Source organism: Nesoenas mayeri (assembly GCF_963082525.1).
Source record: "Nesoenas mayeri genome assembly, chromosome: 12".
Lineage (NCBI taxonomy): Eukaryota > Metazoa > Chordata > Aves > Columbiformes > Columbidae > Nesoenas > Nesoenas mayeri.
In genome coordinates this window covers 13,741,632-13,763,125 of record NC_137547.1, presented here as the reverse complement: position 1 = coordinate 13,763,125, position 21,494 = coordinate 13,741,632, and the positions used below count along the sequence as shown (strand labels likewise).

Here is a 21,494-nt window from a genome sequence, read left to right as displayed (position 1 = left end):
GGGAGGGGGGTTTTAGGAAATCCATAGACGAGTCAATCCATTAAACACCATTGCTCAGCTGGCTCCCAACCAGATTTGCTGCTCTGTGCAGAGGAAATAGAAATGACGGAAATAGTAGGGGGTTTTGCACTGGGTGTTTTTGGGAACGATGAGGAGAGATTGAGCTAGCAAACCTGCAGCGTCAGTGCCTGTTAGGAAAGGGAACGCGGGGTGCTCTCTCATCCATTACTCCTGGCTCAGTCCAGTATTTTATGCACATTCACGTTGTCCTGGAGCAGATCAGGATCCCCAGAAGCTCTTGGCTCACGGGCTGGGGATCACCGGGTTAGTGTGGGGTCCTATGTGAGTTTAACCCATCAGTTCTCTTACAGGGAATCACCTCCCTTCCTTTTCCAGATAGGGCTCCGCATGTTGTATTGTGTAGCACAAGGTGTACACGCATCTTCAGAGTATTTTTTTGCTGTCTTCATCCTGCGATACTGCCCTCCCCCAGGGAACCTGGCTGGGCAGCAGTGCCAATACCATCTCTCTTCCCAACAAGGCTGAACATCCTTTTACAGAGCCCCTGGGCCCAAGCACAATTTAGATGCTCTCCTGATGCACACTGAAGCTGTCGCTTCTTGCTAGCTTGTCTCACCGAAGGAGAATCTGGCTTTGGAGGGTCAGTGCTAGTCAGGGTTTTGCACAAGACTGAAAGACTTTGCTCAGACACCTTGTTTTTAAGGTCTGGTCTTGCTGAGCTGCTCCAAGTCTCTTTGTGCACTTGCCATAAATAATCAAGCCCAAAGCAAGGAGAGACTCGTGCTGGATGGAGCTGGATTCGTGCCCTTTCAGCTGTCACGCCTGTTTTTATCATTCAAGTAGCACAAGGTGTTGCACTACCTCCGCTGTGCTGAACAGGGGCCAGTATCTCACGGTACATCTGCGGTGTCCTGAGTCATCTCTGCTTTCTCTCCTGTTAGCCTTCCTACCCAGTTCTCAGGCGCCAGGAAAGAAATGGTCAAGAGACCTAGTTAAGATTCACAAAGGCAGCCCAGAGAAGTTGGAGCGAAGCTGAAGCAAGCAGTTCCCTTTGATATGTAGACAAGTCAGGATACAAGGATTCCTGGCTGTCAGATGCTGCACTGCATCACCTCGCGCCAGTTCCCATGATTTCCCCGGCGGGGAGATGCGCCAGCCTGCATTTGAGACCTGGTTTTGAAGGCAATCTTTAAAAGCCCTGGTTAAATTTTGATGTGCTTAAAAACTTCCTCACAGCTGCAAGACTAACAGGACCCCACTGGGAGTGGGGGTTTTTCTGTCCAAGCTGCTCCTTTCACCGCAGCAAGTCTTGCAGCCCTGACACCTGGGTGAAGAATTGGTGTTAGAAAAGGTGAAAAGTCAAAACCTGAATGCTTTTTTTGGGAGCAGTGGGTTGTACCTTTCCCCCCGCAGGTTAAAAGCACCGCTGCTGGTAGGCACTGCTGAAAAGCAGACCTGTTCTTCTTCGGGTTATCTCTCTGGGCAAGCTCCTGGTGCAACAGCAGCTTCTGATGTAACTGTTCAGTCCTTCCCAGCTGGACCCAGGTGCTGAGTTCAGGTGGACACAACAGGCGGTGAGGGTATCACTGAGGAGACCATGACACAGCAACGCTGCTGGTTTTCTTTCTTTGTTTTTCCTTTCTCCGTCTCCAAAATGGAGTTTTTTCATTACAACGGAACATGTTCCTGTTTGCTTATCTGCTGCTCTCAATCTTGCTGGAGGTTGGAAGTTGTACTGGGACTTTTATCTGACTCATGCAGGAATGATGCATGAGGTGGAGCTGGATGTGAAGGAGGGTAAACTTCGGCTTTCTCTCAAACTCTGCTAATGTGAAAACCTACCTATGTTTATGCAGAGGCAAGGCAAGGCTTTGAATACAGCAAGAAGATCCAAATGATTTCATAGCTTGCTGTTGCAGCTGTATCTCTAGAGCATGCTGCAGAAATCTGTTCCTGACACTGGACAGGAGCTGGTGTCCTTTCCTAGAGAGGGTTTAGCTAAGCCTGGGCTGCTGCTGCTTGTGGAGGTCATGATGGGCTTTGAACGTCTGTGTGACCATCAAGCCAGTTTCTCCGTGGCGAGCTGAAACGTTTTTCCCCTCTGTTGGGTTTCCAGTATTAGACTAGAAGAGGAAGAACTTTATTGCAGAGACCTTATTGCAGCCTTTCAGTACTTCTAAGAGGCCTGTAAAAGAGGTGGGGACAGACTTTTTATCAAGGCCCGTTTGTGATAGGACAAAGATTGATGGTTTTAAACTAAAGGAGGGGAGATTCAGGCCAGACATGAGGAAGAAATTTTTCACACTGAGGGTGGTGAAACACTGTCCCAAGTTGCCCAGAGAGGTGGTGGATGAACCATCCCTGGAGACATCCCAGACCAGGCTGGATGGAACTCTGAGCAACCTGATCTGGTGCAGATGTCCCTGCTCATGGCAGGGGTGGCACTGGGGGAGCTTTGAAGGTGCCTTCCAACTCAAACCATTCCGTGATTCTATAGGGGGAAAAAGAGGAGCAGAGGAGGGAAGAAAAAAGAAAAGAAAAAGAACTCACAAAAGCAGCCAGGAGAGACAGGATTGTAAGCAATTATGCTGGTATTCATCTCTTTCCTGTGCTGTGAAGTCCTACACCTCTCCTGTGTGTCCTGCTGCAGCACCGTGGGGTTTTGAAGCCCAGGTCTTGCTCTCTGAGCTCTGCTGTCCCTCTAAATCCTGGCAAACTTCTCCCATCGCGCCCAATTCCCAGTACAATGAAGCTGACAAAAACTTGTGCCAAAGCGAATATCTGCTTTAGTGTGTTTTGGTTTGGAGCTTTGCTCTGTTGGTTTTAGAGCCGTTGTGCTCTGGCATTTAATTCACCACAGCCGAAATATTGTGACCCCATGCAAAGCAGAGAGTGTAAACTAAAAACCGTGAAGAGGAGAACTCTAATGTACGTGTGCTTGGCTTTTATTTTCATTATTTTGTTGTTAAAGCTTCTCCAGAGAGAGACTCAAGCTACACAATACTGAAGTGGAGAGGCTACACGTTTTTGAGAGGGAAGTTAAGCTGAGGATGAGCTCAGGACTGAAATGATGGGGTATAGAGAGAGGTGTATAATTTCAGTTGGATGGTGGAAAATGTGGTTGGCCCAGCTTGCTGTATGTGGAAACAGCTCCTAAGCAGAAGTCTGAAGGCAGAGTGGGGTGATGCTTTCTCCGAGGACTCCAGGCATTGCAAGGGCACTGGGTTGAAGGATAATTTGTGCATTGCATCGTGCAAGAATAGGAAGTTCCTTGGGGAGAGCACGATCCACAGGGAGTTTCTTGGCTCAGCACCAGTTCCAGACCATAATTGCAAGGCTAGCGTGTACGTATGCAGATACAGTTTATACTTATACTGAACAACTAGTGGTAAACTGGCAGTCTGGGCTCAAGGTGGTGCCTGTATCATTCCCGGGTGACATCGTGAAGCAAACTAAAACCACAGGAAACCTGCCTGCCGCAGGCAATCGCTGTCCCAGAGACCTGACTCGGGTGGGTCCAGGGGGTCATGAAGGTGAAGGACACAGGATTTGGTGAGCTTGGCTTTGGGTGCCTGGCTCCCTGGGGTGCAGAGGGGCGTGCTGGATGGGAGACAAGATAGCAAAGAAAGCAAACCCTTTGTCTGTCATAAGTGCTGGGATTCTGGGTGCTGAATTTGAAGGGGTTGCAGGTATTTGACTCGCCACAGTGTGGCCTGCAGGGATGCTCCAGTGTAGCTCTGGCTTTCTCCAGCCCTGTCGCGGTGGCTGGTCCTGTCCTGGCTCCTTCCCTTCCCTCTGGCACGTGAAGAAATAGCTCACTGGCATCCCATCCTGTGACTGGCATCAGGTGGCATGCATGTTAAGCTCCCCATGTGCTAATTAAACACTTTTTTTAGAGGTGTTCTGAGCTGCGACAGTGCTCCTGCTGCTGAGGGTGCTGCAAGTCTGGCCCTCACACACCCGCAGCAGGGAAAAATGAGGGATTTGCAGGAGAGGAGATAGCGAGTTTTCAGGTTTTGGGTAGTTATGGCCATAATACCAAGTAACCCCCTCACAGCATTTGCTGATGCTGTGAGTGTATGTTAGCAGAACCTAGCAAGATTTACTATGGGGAGGAGAGAAGAAACCCCCAGCCCCGCTGCCTTCCCTTTGCTCCCTATCCCCTCCCGGCCACAGGCTGAAACCCAGCGGCTGTAACGGGGTAAAAAAAAACAGGTCTTGACAAGACCATAGGATAAAAGTTGCTGTGCCGGGGACCTGAAAAGAGGTCTGGTTAAATTGGTGTGGGAAGATTAATGGTTTTTCATTTCTTTTGCTGTCTCTAAAGCCAGTGGAGGCAGGGGAGATGCAAGTTTGCTTTTCACACTGTGTGTGCCTGGGGCTCGGCCAGCCTCGCTGCTGGCCGCTCTTGGCTGCGGGACTGCCAGCCTGTGCTCACCTCCCCTCCCCTGGCTACAGCTAAAAGGTTTGGAGGGAGAAAAAATAAACTGAGTCCTCTGGTGGAGCCTCAGTGCCCGCTGCAGCAGCGAGGGGCTGCGCTGGAGCGCTGGAGCAGGAGGGAGCACCAGCAGCATTCTCTGTTTTCCTGGTCCCCACTGGGCTGCTCCTCAGCGGGTAATGCCATGGGGTTTTCCACAGCCACCCTGATCTTGGTCTCCTTTGAAGAAGTGCTTTGCAGCCCTTAACCTTCCTGTTCTCCTTCTTGATGGCATCTTGCTTCAGCCGGATTCCCGTCTTCTCCTTGGCAAGAATAACCTCATCCTGGTGTCCTGTGCCCCATTTCATTGCCTGGGACACCCGAGGCCACCTCTGAGCACCTCCCTGCTGCACACAGGCCTGTTAATCTTTCCTTTTTTTTAACGTTTCCATAAATACCAGCAAGGACAGCATCTTCAGGAGCTCACTCCCCGTCCTTGCTATTGTGTCCGCCCCAGGAGCTGCTGCTGCCGCCTGCCCTGGTAGTCAGTGTGTGCTGCAGGGTGTTAAATCTTGCTCCCCAGGATTTGGGGTCACCTGCCTTTCCTCTGCAATGTGCCAGGGCCTGCCCAGCATTTTGGCCAGAGGTAAGGTCCTCCCCAAGCATCAAGGTGATACTTTGCATGTGGGAGGTGTATCCATCCACCATGTGCCATTTGACAGCTGCTTTTCTCCTGCTCTTGCTCTGCGTTGCCACCACCAGCAGAGCTGGTCTCAGCTCCGTTCAACCAGAACAAGTGGCAAATTAACCTGACCTAAATCTGAAGAAGCCAGAGAGACCAACAGTTTTGTGTGCCCTCAAAAATCTGTGCTCTGGGGGCAATACAGGAAGAAATCTTGCTTATTCCCAGGAAGGAGAAATAACTACTTATTTATAACAGCTCATTTATAACTGTCTGACAACCTGCTCCTTTTTCCCCGTCTGTGCAAAAAGCTCGTCCCCCTCCATGCTGCTCTTCATCCCCATGTGACGTCAGCCAGGTCTCTCCACTTCCATCACGATGCTGCTTTCCCTGCTCCTTCCAGCTCACGCTAACCGGCCCCACGCTCACCCGGAGCAGGAGCACACTGCCCTACGTCTCACCACCACTCGGAAACCTTCATGGAAATCCCTTCCAAGCCAGGAAAATCATCCTTGGTGGCTGCTCCTCCAGGCTGGCCGCTGGGATTGGGTCTGACGGCCGCTCAGCTCCTGACGGATGGGACCTGCTGGCTCCTGGCGCAGCCGGCCTGTTGCCATGGCAATGGCAGGATATTGCTTTCTTACAGCCTCCTCGCTCGCACAAAGCCAGCCACCGGCTCCAGCTTTGCTTTGCACAGGGATGTGCGGTGCATACCAAGCGCTCCTGGCTCTCCTCTGTCCCCAGCTGGGAACCCGCTCTGGAGCGTGTGGGGAAGAAGCAGCAGGAGCTGGAGCTCTCTGCCTCTTTCCCACGGCTGGAAAACCCCATGTCTTTACGACCGCCTGCTCCTCCTCTTCCTCCAGATGCTCATGCACCTATCCCTCCTGCTTTTTATTTCCTCTAAGTTTTCCAATTGTAAAATCCAGCCTGTGCTGTTTTTTATCACCTCCTGCCTGTGACCTACACAGTTGGCTTGTGGGGACACCCCTTAACCTCTCCAAAGCTCGAGAGGTACAGCCATACCCTCACTGGTGCCCATCACTGCTGGAGCATCCCGAGCCCAAGCAGCATCTCAGAGATGGGGCTTGGCACATGGCTCTGGAAGATTGGATAAAGAATTCAACCTCACAGGATAAGACATGGCTCTAAATTATTTGGGAGGCAGCAGGAGTGATTTCTGCCCAGCCCAGGGTCTCAGTCCTGTTTCCTGATGCTGTGGGAGCTGCTGGTGAAGTCTGTGCTGGACAACAGCTGAAGCCCTCAGCCGGATGGGAGGGCTGGGAAGGGGCATCAGGATAGCAGTGGTGGCAGTCATGGGTGGCTGCTTCATGCTGTACATCAGCCATGTGTTGTTATGGCCTTGGTGTGGTAGGATACGTCATCCTGGTTGTGTTGGCTTTGGCAAAATCAGTAGCATGAACCAGAGTCCCAGCTCTCACCCACTTACTGGCCCTGGTAGCCAAGTCCTGAGTCTCTTTTGCCAGTTTTAGCCAAAGACAATGAGATTTAGAAACCTCTACGGGTGTTATTTTCCCAGCTGTGAGAGTTTGAGACCCAAATTACCACCTTTCCCCACTCAAAGGCTGAAAGTTCAACTGAGCCATGTGATTAACCACCAAAGAATCCGCGTCGGCCTTCAGGAGACCAGGGATCTTGAGCTTAGCTCAGGAGCATCCTCTGCTTGAAACAAAACGCTGTCAGCCTCACTTTATCTGAGCCACCAATGCTTGAAAGCCGGTCAGAGAGGGAGGACCGAGGTCTTTCCTCTGCCAGGGACCACAGACCCTTCCCCAGCAGAGGATGGAGGCTGGCGGTGGCAGCAACCTCCCGTGCTGGCAACCAGGTCCCATCCTTGACAGCATCACGGAGGTGCCGTGTTCTTCAGGGACAGCAGTACAAGTTGTTGTTGCTGTCTTATTTTTTTTTCCTCCGCTGGGGAGCTGCAGACTGGGACTTAATCATGTTTATAGGCAGAGGGTCTTCCCCAGCGTGCTGGAGCCTCGTGGTGCCCACAACAGGCTGCTTCCCCATGGCCAGTGCTGCATCTAAGCCTGGACACCTTGCTGCCTGCCCAAGTACTGCCAGGGGCTTAAAAATCAGCCCTAATTGAAAACAAACAAAAAAACCACACACACCCCTCAAAAAGAAGAAAACCCCCTCCACAGCTTAAGATATCTGTGCAACAGCAAAACCCGGGGGCTCCTGTATCTCTGATCTTTAGAGGTCATATTTTCAAGTTCTACACTATCAAAAAAGAAAAAAAGTAATTGGGTTTTTTGTTCAGGGTGTAAGGGGTTTTTTTTAATAAATCTAAAGCTTAAACTCCCTTGTAACTGCAGCTCCTCAGGAAGATGCTGTGTGAGAATTCATGGAAAGGCTGGAACACCGTGCTGGTGGGTGAGGGGTGGTCGGGGCTGTGCTGTGCTGGATGCTGACTGCTCAGACATGGCAATCGGCCCTTTTTGGCAGCCTTTCTGCTCTGCACAGCCCTGCTACACTCTGAGATCAGAGATGGCTGATGAAACATCTAGACCCAAGGACATTTGAATGAAGCAGGACCCAAAATAGCCTGAGACATGAGAAGGGTTGAGGATGAAAAAAAAACACCCACCCTGTAACAACTTCTCCAGAAATGCTATATATAGACTAATTCGGTGACTTCTGGAAGGAAAGATCTATGAAATCCAAATGGCAGCTCTGCCTCGCTGTCCTGAGTCCAGGCAGCTGACCCAGGGGGGCAGAGGGATGTTTGCCCCCAAGAACATCCCTGTGCTCCTGCTGGGGTTGTCCCAAATCTGTGGTTGTGAAGGGAAGTGTGGAAGCAAAGCCCAGGGCTCCCCAAATTGGGAAGAGGGAGAAGCAAATCCTGTTCCTGGTTGCATAAATTACATTTAATTTCAAATGCTCCCTTGGGACTCCCAGAACAGAAACTTTTTTTTGTCTTCCCCTTTTCTCTTTCCTGCCTCATCCCCTCTGCAATCATCTGAAACTTCCACTTGGAGCCCCAGAGGTAGCCCTCTTTTCCCTACGCCTTTCTCGATGTGCTGAGGTTTGCTGTTTGCTTCCCATCTCTCCCTCTCCAGCTGTGGGGTTGGAAAGGAAAGGTCACCCTGCTAGCTGCCACCACCCCTGTGCCTGCTCACCCCATGCCATCCCTCTCTCTACAGGTTATCCTGAAGGACCTGGAAGTTCTGGCTGAAATTGCATCTTCCCCGGCTGGACAGACAGAGGGTCACGGTCCCTCTGACAGCTCTGATGTGCGACCTGGCCCGGTGGAACTTCACATCCCAGCCAGGACCAGCCAGCTGAGCTCCTCTGGTGAGTGCTGCAGCTCTGGCTCATGTTTTGGGGACACAGGACTCTGTTTTGGGGATTTAGGACTCTATTTAGCAGCAGGAAGCTGTAGGGGCCAGCGTGGAGGGATGTCGGCATTGTCCTGTTTTTTACAGGACCTTGGATGCTAGTGGCTTCTCTCCTTGTGAAAACACTGAGAGCTCTAAAACTGGTTCAGGATGGGTTGCTGGCTGCAAGCCCAGATGTCCAGACTATAGACAGATCTGCAGAAGGTTCAGTCTGTGCCTATGATGTTGCCTGTTCAAGGCTGCCCAGGTTGACTATGGACTGCTATTTTCCTCCGAGTGTCCAGCAGGACCTCAGGAGAGAGATGAAGAGGGACAATCCTATTTTCTGGGGACTTCAGTAGTTAAAAAAAAAAAAAAAAGCCTTTAATTAATTATCCCAGCACATAGGAAGTTTTTTCCACATTCCCTCGTCTGTGGCTCATCCTTCGCAGTTGCTTGGCTGCCCCTTCTCCTCGGCTGCTGCTATTTAAGGGCCTCCCTGTTGTACTCCCTGGGCCAGGTCGTCTCGGCCAAAAGCACATTTCATGTCAGCTTTGGATCGCAACCCGCACGCGGAGCCAAGGCTGCCTCTCCCCGCACAGGACGTGGCCACAGGGCCTCGCAAAATCACCGTCGGAGAGGGAGGCTTTGCTTTCCACTCACCGGGCTTTGTTTTCTCTGAAGATCCTGGATCACTCACCCCTCCCTGGGCTTAAAAATGTCTGTGCCAGCAACCAGATCAGGTTTGGGGTTGTTTGGGTGGGTTTTTTTTTGCAGATCTACCTGTTTCACGGTAGCAGGCTCTGTGATGGAGGGGTAGGGGTACAATCCAAGCCCTCCACAAGTCTCCTCCATCCTCCCGGGGTCAGAAGCGCGACTGCTGGGTGGAGCGGCTCCCGCGGCGCTGGCCGAGCAGCTGAGGAGCCACAGCTCAGCTCACGCTGATGCTTGTCTGAGGTTTCCTTCCTTGTGGATGAGCTAAAAATAGCAGGCGGGATGGCGTGGATCCTAACGGCTGCCGTGGCCCCTGTTAGCTATCTGGAAGAGCAACTTGGCTTCGCTTATATTGAAGTGTTAACGTTTGAAAAGAGTCTGGCTCTCCCCACATCGAACGGATCTGCTGGAGCTGGAGCTCCCAGTATGGGGGCATTGTGCCCCCACACAGGTTCTGGCTTCCTTACCTGCTTTCCTCTTCCTTGTAATGCATCAGAAAATTGTTTCTTTCAAAATTTCTTTGGGGCTGAGCTCTGCAGGGTCGTTGGCTTTTACGCAAAGGCAGATGTTTTTGGAGAGGGGAGACGAGTCAAGTTGTTGGCCTTGGACGTGTAATACAGCCCCAGTTCTGTCTGGCTCTGACCACCCAGGGCTGAGAGTGGATCAGCTGCTGGGCTCCAGCTCCAGAGGGAATCAAGGGGTCGCAGCTGGGCCAGGACCCTCCTGGATTACTCCTGGAAAAGCAGAGGCTTTTGGAGAAGACTCTTTTTGTCGGAAGGTTGTTTGAAGGTGGGGACTCTTTTGGGAGCAGAAGGGTGGCTAGTGGAAATCCCTACATCTGTATTTGGTCCTGGGGTAGTGATGGATGGTGAGAGCTAGTGAACCCAAATTCTACCCCGCAGGCTGATGTGAGTTTAGCCCTTCCCAGGCAAAAACCATGAGGTTCTAGTACTGAAAAGAGGGTGTTTCCCTTTCTAGGGTGACTGGTTTTGTACGCGGATGCATGGGAGTGTTCCCCAGGCACACCTCCCTGGCTAGCACCATAATTTCTCAGCAGTAGGATGCTATTGCACAGTTGGAGGGACGGCTGTGGGTACCAGCGCTTCTCCCTGGAATTAAATCGTTCCATTCCCATCACCACACTTTAGACCGAGGTGCTACTGGAGCTGGTAGTGCTCACATCTGCTTCTCTCCTACCTAAGGATGCAGTCGGTGTCTTGCAGGTAAACAAGCATGGGCACTCCATAAAACCTTTGAGCGCACAGCAGGTTTCCGTGCTGTGCTCTCTGTTTCGGCGCTCCAGGCTTTGCCACCCGAGTGGCGAGGGCAGGAGGGGGGCGGAAGGGGCTGGTGCCCCCGTGGTCTTCCCCCCCAGCTTCCTCTAACTCCTTTCTTCCCTCGGGATGTGTTTATGCAGTTGTTTCCCTGCCATTGAGTTCAGTTTCCTTCAGATGCTGGATTGATTAGTCAGGAAAGCCGTGTCCCACTTCCGCAGCCCGTTCCCAGCTCCAGTTTTTATTTAGCCGCTTTGTTCTCCAGTTACGTAAGGTCAGCTGCCCTTGACGCCTTCTCCAAACACAATGAGCTGGGGCCAGCCCAGCCAAGCGCCGCTTGGGAGACCCAACATCTCCTGACCTGCTCCAGCAGCCCTGGGAGAGGCTGGCTGGGTGCTGAGCTCCATCAGTCTGTCCTTGGGTCTCTTTTGCCCAGTTTTCTGTGACAAGGTCTGCAGGGCTGTGCCCAAGAGCTCCCCACTTCTTGGGCTCATGGTACAAGGACCCATCAAGTTTGTACAATGGCAATCCAGCTGCTTGCTTTGCTTTCTTTTGCCAGCCAGGTAGAAGTTGAGACAAGTAGCAGACAACCCAAGAGTCATTGTCACCAAGTTCAACAGATCAAGGGAGGTGATTCTGTCCCTCCACTCCGGTGAGACCCCTCTGCAGTGCTGGATCTGCTCTGGATCCTTCAGCACAGGACAGACATGGAGCTGCTGGAGAAGGGCCAGAGGAGCCACAGAAATGATCCGAGGCTGGAACAGCTCTGCTGGGAGGACAGGCTGAGGGAGTTGGGGTGATCAGCTAGAGAAGAGAAGGCTCCAGGGAGACCTTATTGTGGCCTTTCAGTGCTTAAAAGAGGCCTGTAAGAAAAGTGGGGAGAGACTTTTTAGCAGGGCCTGTTGTGATAGGACAAGGGGTGATGGTTTTAAACTAAAAGAGGGGAGATTCAGGCCAGACATGAGGAAGAAATTTTTCACAATGAGGGTGGTGAAACATTGGCCCGTGTTGCCCAGAGAGGTGGTGGATGTCCCTCGAGACACCTCAGGCCAGGCTGGATGGGGCTCTGAGCAACCTGATCTGGTGAAGATGTCCCTGCTCGTGGCAGGGGTGGCACTGGATGAACTTTGAAGATCCCTTCAGCCTAAACCATTCTGTGATAGCACAAGGACAAGCCCTCCAGCCCAGACTCCAGCTCTTCCCTGCACAGGAGGAGAAAGCTCTCTCCAAAAGGATGCCAAAACCATCTGCTGCCTCATACAGGGTAATTCTTACACACATCTCTTCCTTCCTTTCTCCACAGCTTTGTAAGAAGTGGTTATGACCCTTTGTTTCACAAGAAGCTCTTTCCTCTCTGGCTTGATCCTGTGTCTCCTGCCTGGCGTCCTGCCGGAGCTGATGGGGACGGTGCCAAACCCCCTGAACACCTCACACTGTAGGAAGTTTACTGGGAGGTTGACTCCGTACGTGGCTGCACTAACACACGTGAGGTCATTGATTTCCACCGCCAGTGCATGGATATCACAAGAGTCGGTGGATTACTCTGAAGGAATTTCCCTGAGAAACATCATCTGTTGAATTCACACTTGCCGTGTCCCCACGGGAGAACAAGTGGCGCTCCAGTGCCTGGACCGAGCTTGAGATGTGCTGTGATAGGGGTTTCCTGTCGCCATCTCTTTGAGCGCTTTTGTTCTCAGTGAGCCAAACCACTCCCTTTACGTTTTCTATCACTTCATTTGTGTAATCATAGATATGCAGAGATGGTCACGCAGCACGAGGTTCCACCTCCATATGATCTGGAGAATGTTAGTCTGGCCTCTAAAAACACCGAGCGAGAGTCTGTAGGGTGCATGGGATCTGTGAAGGGGGGGAAAGAAAAGCTGTCCCATTGTCAGGTGGCTTGGATTTGCTAAACTGGCAAGGGTAGAAGGGAAACTGCTCCATACTCGTCCTCTCCACAGAGGGCAAGGTGACAGCCGATGTCGCACCGTGGACTTCTTGCTCTCAGAGGAGCCGGTTTCCAACAGCTTTGCCAGGATCAGGAGTGTGACAGAAGGAAGCAGAAGAGCCGAGCAAGCAAGAGAGGAGAGACCTGTTGCTCCTGAGTGCTCTGAGCTCAGCGTTCTGGTTCCTGATGGTCAGTGGCTCTGCCACCCCCTGCCCTGTTGGCATGGAGCTGTGCAAGAGGGTTGACTTTCCAAAATGGTCTCCTGTCTCTTGGAGAGGAATGAGAAGAAATGGGTGATTTGTTTCTTTTCCTGGACGCTCTGCTGTAACAGCGCTGAGACCCTGCAGAAAACCCCAGGAGAAACTGTCCACACCAGAGCTGCAATTCCCCTGGAGCACCTTCAGGTTTAGATTCCTCCTGAGACAGCTACAGTATGTGGCTGGTTGGAAAGGCTGAGGATTCCTGAATAAAAGCCAGGATTGCTGATTTGTAGGGACTGGTGATGATGACGATGATGATGATGTAGATGTAGATAAGATCACTTCTAGACAAACACCCCCTGTGTAGTTACTTTGCTGAGCTGCCTCTGTTTCCCCAAGGCGCTGCAAGGGAATTGGAGAGTGGGGTGAGGAATGACATTAAAACAATTAAACTAGTAAAATGAATATTGGTGCAGAAACTGCCCAGCAAAGCCTGTTTCTTCTCATTCCTGCTTGCAGGTTCTCTTCCATGTGCTTCACCTTTCCATGCAGTAGCATCAGTCCACCCTAAACTCGCCACCAAGCTTAACTGCTCCTGTTTTTGCAGCACTGCTGAGAATTTTCTTCTCCTGTATGTTGTCTAAGCTATACCCTGGCTGCATTTTTACTTATTGATTTACCTTAACGGAGAAAAATGATCCAGTACTGGACTGCTAACGTTCCTAAGCAACCCATCAGCGTTATCGTTGCTGCCTTCCTCCAAGGTAGGCACAAGCACAGACCCTGTGTTGAGTCGGGGAAACCGGAAGATCAGGTCATCAAAATACATACCCCAGCCCATCTGGGTACCTGCTTTCTGGTGAGATGCTGAAGTCTGAGGAATTGCAAACCCAGAGCTCTTTAGCCAGGTAGGAAGGGGAGAAGCATGCCTGAATCTGGACAGCCCTGCAAAAGCAGCTGAGCATAGCCCGAGGCCATATGGTCCAGGATTTCGGTGGTTTTATTTCCTCAGCAGCATCCTGCGCTCCAGAGAGGGGAGAACAGAGGTTTTGCAGAGCCCAGCTGAGCTGCCGACACGTTCGCATCTGTTTCCAGCTACGCCCTGCGACGGGTTTTGGGGGGGGGGGGGGGGGGGGGGGGGGGGGGGTGGCGCAGCAGAGAGAATTTGCCTTTTTTACGGCTCTATTTTTATCCTGCTCCACAAGGCTTCGCTGCCCGTGTTTGCAAAAGCTAAAATTCAAAACATCCTGGGGAAAGCTGCCGCGGGGGGTGGGGGGGATGCCACGCAGATTCCCACGTCGCCGCTCGGGGTTTCACCGAGCACCATCTGGCAGCGCCAGCTCCCACGAGCCCCACGCGGGTCGAAGGCTCCTGGACCAGCTCCGGCTGCTGCTGGGTTTATCCCAATTGCTCCCGGAGGAGCCGTGGGAGATCCTTCTCCAGCTGAGCTGGAAATGTGATGCCCTGAGGAAGGCACTGGGGTAGGAAGGATGCTCAGCCCCCACCAGCTCTTAGCTCACCCTCGCTGTATCTGAGCTGAAATTGCTTCAATTAGGGATTGTGGTAAATCATTTTAGCTAAACCGCCGCAAATACCCTGGTGGATACTTTTTAACCAGCTTACCCAGCTTTAGCTTGCTTCAGAAAGGAATCAATTCTGGTCCAATCTTATTTAAATTTGGTTTAAATGGAGTTAAGCAAGTCCACACCAGTTTTAATTAAGACCAGTTTGAAACCGATTACGGTAAATTAGTGGAAGTTGCATTTTCTGCCAGGGTGAAGTTCAGCATTTTGCAGCTGAAAATCCAAGTTCATGTCAGACTCTGCCAGGCTCCCCAGGAGCAATCTGGGGACACTTCGGCCACTGTAGGTCTTGAGACAACTCAGCCCATCAAGCAGCCAGACAGCCTGAATGTTCCAGGCAGCTATACAATATATATTTATAAGGGCCTTAATATAGATCCCTAATTGCCTGTCTCGGTTGATTTATAGCGTGGCCACGTGAGCGATGGGAACGGTACGAACCGCCAGTGAGCACTTGGGGTACACAGGGGGGTTTGGGCAGGTGTTCGCCACGCTCCATTTGAGCTGACACCCATGGGTGGGGGGGATGGATGCTGCACTGGTTTAGGTGTTGCGAGAAGCACTTGAGTGCCTGGCTCTACCCCAGGCTGTGAAGCTTGCCTCAGGAAAGGATTTGTTAGCCCAGCACCCTGGGATGCAGGAGGATGCTGCAGTCATTGAGAAGCATCCAGGTCGGCTGAATGGTGAGGATTCATTTCAGCCACAGAGCTGCAATTTCCATGTGCCTTCATAGCTTTTTTCTGCTGATTCTTGTTTCACTGCTCTGATGTTTCTGTGGGCCCAAAATTCCAGTTTGTTCCCATTACAGCTGGTATCTGGGCTGAGTTTCGTCCTTTCTCTGAGCAGAGATCTTTCTTCTTCCAGCTCCCTCCTCTATGCTAGATTGAAAAAAGGCAGCAGAGCCGTGACGTGCCACCAGCCCCGCTCCGGGTACGTTAACAGCTGATCTGGCAGGTTACGGATCTGCAAAGTCTCGCTTCAGGGAAAGGGGGAGAGGTGCAAGCTTCAATTAATTAAGCCACAGTTTTCTTAACACTTCTCTCTGCTTGTCTCTCGTGCTTCGTAGAAACACTTGACAAGCTGCTTCTATGGTTCTGTCAAGCCGGGGACGCCGTGGTGCCAAGCTGTAACCCGCGGGGTGACAAGCTGAGCTCCAGGCTACCCCAGGAAGGGTTACACGATGGCAGATGAGGTGCCAGCCGCTTCCTAGACATCCCATAAATGCAGAACAAATGGCAAGTTTAGAGGATCCGGAGGTTTTGCGAGAGAAATGTTTTGCCTGCTTGGAAAAAGTATTGCCCTTTTAAACTCCAGCTGAGGTTTAGTTGAGCCTTTTGCAGCCTGGGAGGCTCTTACACGCTGGTTTCTCACCCCTGGTGTTACCCTTAGAGAGCACTGACAAGGCTGGTCCAGCACGGCATGCCGTGGTGGAAAACTTCCTTAGGGACATGCAGATGTAGCTACTGGGCACCAAGTGGGCAAGAGATGGAGAAATGATCCCTTTTGAGTTTAGTCTGGACACTCCCAGAGGCGAAGGATGATGAAATTGTTCCCTGGGGTGTGCAGACCCTCACATCACGCTTTCCTCTCCTAAAACAACAGGGGAAGGCTTGTTTTTGCTGTCTGCATCTAAGTCCCTCCTTGCTCCCAGCTCCCTCACCCTGGCTGGGCAGGAGGGTTGGAGGTTTGGCAGTGAGTTGATGAAAGAAGGTGGCAGGACTGGAGGCTGGAGGTTGATGATCCTGCAGATTGCAGCTGGGAGCTTATCTCTGAGGCCATCCTGACTTTTGGCTGCTCATCTGACCCCGTGGGTCCTTCCGAGACTGCAGCTGGAGATGCTGGACACGCAACAGCACCTCAGGAGTGCAGATCTGAGGCTGCTTCTGCCTGGTCTGTCTTGCACCAACATTCCCAGCAGTGTGGCTCCTGGCTCTGTCCTGTGCACATCGCTGCTTCTGTTTTTCCCTTGGGATGCATTTTGGGATCTGTCATGGTTTGGGCTTTGGTGGGAAGGCAGCTGAAGCTTTGCTGCACAGAGCAAATGCTGAGCAGGAGCTGCTGCCTGTGCTGCTGCCAACAGAGACAAGGGATCAGAGAGATCAATTTTGGGGACTTGAAAAGGTAAAAACTCCAAGATCAGACCTTGCCCTGGCCAAGCTACAATGTTGGGGCGTTACTAGTTGGTGCTGGTGAAGGTGTGATGTCCTGCCCACTCCTCACTCCTGGGTTGCAGCGCAGCTCTGGTTTGGCTGCCTCATCAATGCTAACAAAACAGACAAAAAAATATCACTTTTGCAGCTTTGAAAGATGGTTTCCATCTGCTCTTCACCTCCCCTCCCCAGCCTGGGCACCAGACAGAAGACCAGGGCTTGCTTTTGAGGCTCTGCCCATGGTATAGGCTGGGAGATGCAAGGCTGAGCCATGGTGGGAAGGCAGAGCTGCTCCGTGTCACCTTGTCCAGACCATGTCTCTTCTCAACCTGCTTTTGAGCTTTACTGAGCAGCTGGAGTGACGACACAAGGGGTGCGACTGGATTTTCACACCGGGCACTCCCTGCCTTCGAACAAACACACCGTTGTTTTGGAGCACATCGGCTCAGCTAGATCCTATTATGTTTTTTTGCCCGGATCATCTTCCCCACAGCTGAGGGGAAACACGATGCTCCAGCAAACACTTGTGCTCCGGGAGATCCCTGCTTCAAAGCCTGGTTTGGGGTTTCGAATGCACCAAAGCAGGGTGGACACTTGGCTCCAGCGGGCAGGAGACACTGAATTTTGTTCCTGATGACCTCGTATTTTATTTTCCTTTGTGTATGTTCTCTTGGATGCTAAATCCGAGCCTGGGGCAGCTGCCCTGGTTGAGCCCATGTCTGCATCTCTGCGTATGACTGGGACAGGCAGGGTGGAAAACAGCCCAGTGGCTTTTCCATGAGCTTTCCTGGGCTTTGACGGCTTGATTGCGTCTTTAATTGGCTGCTCCATGCTCTGCTGAGTCTCGGTAGAAGCAGACAACACACATAAATCAAACTCTTCAGGTTTCCTTCAGTGATCTGATGGAAAGACTGGCTGTTCTCAGGATGGGGGGAATAACCTTGGGACACTTTTGTGTCCTGGCTTCCCTCCTTACCAGGGTTAGACATGAGCTTCCCATAGGAGAAATTAAGGGAGAGAGCTCCCCTCATTGCAAAGCTGCCTTTAAAACCTCTCTGCAAACATTTGCTTTGAGAACCATCCTGCTAAATAAACCATCTCCCCTGTAGTTTCACTGTGGGAAAAGCAATCTTTACCTGCCAGCTCCCTGCACTTGGTGGGTTTGAAGAGGTATTTTTTCTGATGTTCTCTGCGTACCCTGAGCTGAGAGATGCTCCTTCACCAGCCCTCCCTGGCTTACCTGCCCTGAAAATAGTCTCAGACCAAGTTAGGACATCTTAACGAGCAGTGAGAGCTGCTTGCAGCATCAGCCCATGCACCTTACACCCTGGAGCGCCATTTGATGTTAAACAAGCAATAGGAGCCCATCTTGAGGGAATTTATGACCCTGAGGGCTGCGGAGAGGGATGCTGGCTGCTCGGCAGAGGCTTCATCTCCAGGTGCCCTGCGCGACTGGAGGGCGCAGAGCATCCCTTCCCCGTGCCATGAGACACCCCTGGCCCCAAGCAAAGTGCCTAAGGGGGAAACACAAAAGCTTTGCATCCTGGAGGTGCATTGAGTCTGAGTGTGTCAGAGCACATCTGGGCTCTCCTGAGCACCCCGTCTCTCCTGGCCATTTCTCCTCTCTCTGCTTTCGCACCCTATGCCTTCCCTCTGGCCGAGGCGCTTCCCGCACCCTTCTTGCTGCTCTCATTAACTGTAATTTTCTGCCTTTGAGACTTATAAATGTGATCTGTGACAGCTGCCGCCTCAAAGCGAGGTCTTGTTTGCCTTCTGGGCAGAAACCATGGCTGCTGCAGAAGCAGCGAGAGGGTTTGTGCCCCAACCCAGCAGGGGTGCTCCAGCCTGGAGGGACCACTGCTCCTTCGTGCCAGTCTCCCTTCCTCAGCCTTCAGCTGCTTTTCTTGTAAACTGTTTTTGCAAACAGTGAACACCAAAAAAAACAAACCCACATTTTTTGGTACAATCTCTAAGCCTGGAGCTCTGCTCTGTTTTGACCAGTACTTTATGATGGCCCCGGGGCACATTGTACGTGACACTGTTGCACCAAGTGGCTCCTGCTGGGGGGGAATCACGTCACCGAGTGTAAACCAGTGGCCATGCCATGACCCAGGGCTGAACATGTGTGTGTGCTGCTATGTGCGTGCTGGGCTCGGGGCATCTGTGGCATGTGGGGTTGGATTAAAGGCTCTTCAACTCACTAGCAGCCTGTTTTTGGGGATAAGTGTACATGCTGTATCCCAGGAGATGGGAATGCCTATTGATCTAGGGCCTTGGGCACTCTTCTGCTATCAACTACTGAAGCTGAGCTGCTCTGGGACAATCTCCTAAAAAGTCCGTTTCACCGCCATGTGCTGCTTCAAGGGCTGGGGCCACCACAAGACGCTTTCCCCCAGGATGGAGAGAGCTGCAGCAGGGCCGGCTCTGCTCGGACCCAGCAAATGGGGTTATACGAGGCTGGGAAATCTTTTCATGCGCCAACCCTCCTCTGCTGAGTGTTGCAACTGTATTTTAGGTGTCTGCTCTCTGATTGAGACTGCTTGGCAGGAGGGCCCTGGCTGCTCTAATTTGCTCTCCTCTTCCCCTGCCTACCCAGGTACGAAAGGCTTGGAGTGCTCGCCCTCTACCCCCACCATGAACTCCTACTTCTACAAGTTCATGATCAACCTGCTGAAGCGCTTCAGCAGTGAACGGAAACTTCTGGAGACCAGAGGCGCCTTCATCATCAGGTCAGAGCACCCCACCAACCTTGACAAAGCTCCCGAGCACCCCCAGGCAGGGTGGGATGGGGATGATGGGGTCGAGCAGCTCCCTCAGAGCCAAAACCATTTCTGCAAGCCTCTCTCATTCACCGGCGGACAGTTTCTGAGCAAACAGGACTTGCCTTTCACATGTCGAGGCACCATATTGCTCATCCCATCCCCAGAGGCAAAGTAGCTCCTTATTAAATAGCGTTGTCAGAGCCCGTTTCATTACAGAACAACTAGACCAGCCGGAGCGTGAGGACAGGTTTGCATTCAGGGTGCCAAGTCGAGTGAATCTTTCCACTCGGCTCCGTGAGACGCTCACCCGGCAAAAGCCTCATCCCCATAAGTCACGTTTTGGTGCTTAAAGCTGGTGCATTTTGCTTCAGCTTTTTAAGGAGCAGAGGCTGGAAAGCCAAGCGTGGTGGCAGCTGGCAGCACATCAGCCGTAATGCAATGAAATCTGGGGCAAGGGACACCAATTCATCAGCTTGCTGGGAAATAACGGGCTTAAGAGTCAAGGCAGGTGGAGAAATGGGTGAGGCGGGCGGTGGGAGGAAGGGGCAGGACCCTGGGCTTTCCTCCCTTGCTTTCAGGGAGGTGGCAACAAAATGAACATAGGGAGAGCATGAAACCCAAACCCTGCTCCCGTGGGGGAGCAGAGCTGCCTTTCAGAAGGCACAAAGTACTGATGGGGGAGTCACATCACTGCGACTGGAAAATAAAGCATGCAGAGCTCTCAAAATCTGCTAAGCTGAGCCAGGTGTTGAGTTGTACTTGCCTGGGCAGCAGTTTGTGCCCAAGTGTTCGGGCAGCCCTAGAGCGTGCCGAAAAGTTGTCACTGGATTCATCCCGTGAGTGATGAACATCAAGGCGAAGTGTGGCAGGTTGCAAAAATGATGAAACTTGGGCAGGGCAGGGTTGCAGCCACTGTTGTCAGAGTTTTCCCCACACTTAGGTTAAATTTTAATGTAATGCATTACATTTCTCCCCCTGAAAAAATCTAGTTAAGCATATGGTTTTTAGCTCCTGACAGCAGTCTGGAAATGTTTGGTTTAATCGTATGAGGATCTCAGAATAGGGCAGAGAAAATATCCCATTTGTCATGTCCCCCCTCTTCTCACTGGTCAGCACAGCCCCTGCTTTGAGCAACTCTTGGCAGGCAAGCAGCCCTGTTCCTCGTTAAGGGAGCAGGGCAATTAGAGCAATAGTGAGCTTGGGCAGGGTCCTAGTTAAAAGCTCTTCTGTATTGTGGCCACCTCAAATTTTTCCCTCCGGCTCTAGCAGGATGAGCTTCGGCCAGTGAGGCAGTGGGACCGTCTTGCCAGGGCTTCTTATGGTGACTCATGCCCCAAAAAATCCGGTAAAGCCAAAAAGAAAAGACTCTTTCAAGTCACGTTGTGGCTCACGTGGGGTAGGTGAGGTCTGGAGCCCGAGGGGTGAGCCATGCCCTCACGTACTAGTGGTTAACTCTGAAACCTACTGACAGTGGTCAGAGTGCTGGTGTTAACTACATCTGTTGCCTCCTGAAAAAGCAAAGCGGGAATAGAGGAGGAAAACTTTTACAGGACTCTTTGGAAAAGATTGATCTCTTGCTGTAGAGACCCAGTGAACATGGGAGCCTCGTGGTGCTATTTTTAGCCGCTTCTCAAATTGAAGCCATATGTGCGTTCCCACATTACATCCTTCCCCTGTCCACAACCCCGCTCAGCTGTTTTGCACAGCGGGGTGAGAAGCCAACCTCTTGTTTGACTTGGGAGATGCTGGTGGTGTTTCCTCCTAGGCTTGGAGAGCACGAGGGGGATGCTTGAGAGGCCAGGACGGTGTATGCTAAAGCGTGGTCCTCCCCCAGCACTGGCACAAGCCCTTTGCTCACCTTGTCCCTGTCATCTTCCCCTCCCCTCTGGGACCAGTGCTGCCCTTTCTGCTCCTGGCTAGACCAGGAATGGCAAAGCAGGGAAGGAAAATAGACCTGTTAAGTTTAGGCAATGATTTCCAGCCGAAGGATGAGTGCTCATGGAAAAGGAAAACAGGGGATGGGTATTTTATTAAAGCACAGCACAGCAGTTTTCCCTGTCATGTTGCCAGTGGGCAAGTTCAAAGGTCTGTGAGGTTAAACAAAGGGTCTACGGTTAAAGGTAGTTTATTTTCTAACCCAGTTCAGGCCTGTTTGTTCCTAGTTTGCTGACTCCGAAAGGACTTTAGTCTCTCTGCTGGTATGTCCTCGGAGTCCCAGAGGCAGAGGTTACGGTACCTCGCGTGGTTTGAGCAGAGATCTCTGCAGGAACCTATGGAGGTGGAACCATCCCTCGCTCTGTAGGGACGTGTGGTCCTGTGGAGAGGCACTCACAGCCCTTCTGGGCAGAGGTGGGGGCTGTGCTGGGTGGTCTCACCACCAGTGACCCCGGTCCCAATCTGGG

The 21,494-nt window shown here is 51.9% G+C and overlaps 1 protein-coding gene across 1 annotated transcript in view; it reads left to right on the top strand.

The window, feature by feature from the left end:
• The window catches only part of VAC14 (VAC14 component of PIKFYVE complex), a 60,890-nt gene that overhangs the window by 21,725 nt on the left and 17,671 nt on the right, over positions 1 to 21,494 (top strand). Inside the window, exons 13-14 of the mRNA XM_080351807.1 lie at positions 8,288 to 8,438; positions 18,927 to 19,059. Coding sequence (XP_080207933.1) covers positions 8,288 to 8,438; positions 18,927 to 19,059 — 284 coding nt within the window. The remainder of the gene's footprint in view (positions 1 to 8,287; positions 8,439 to 18,926; positions 19,060 to 21,494) is intronic.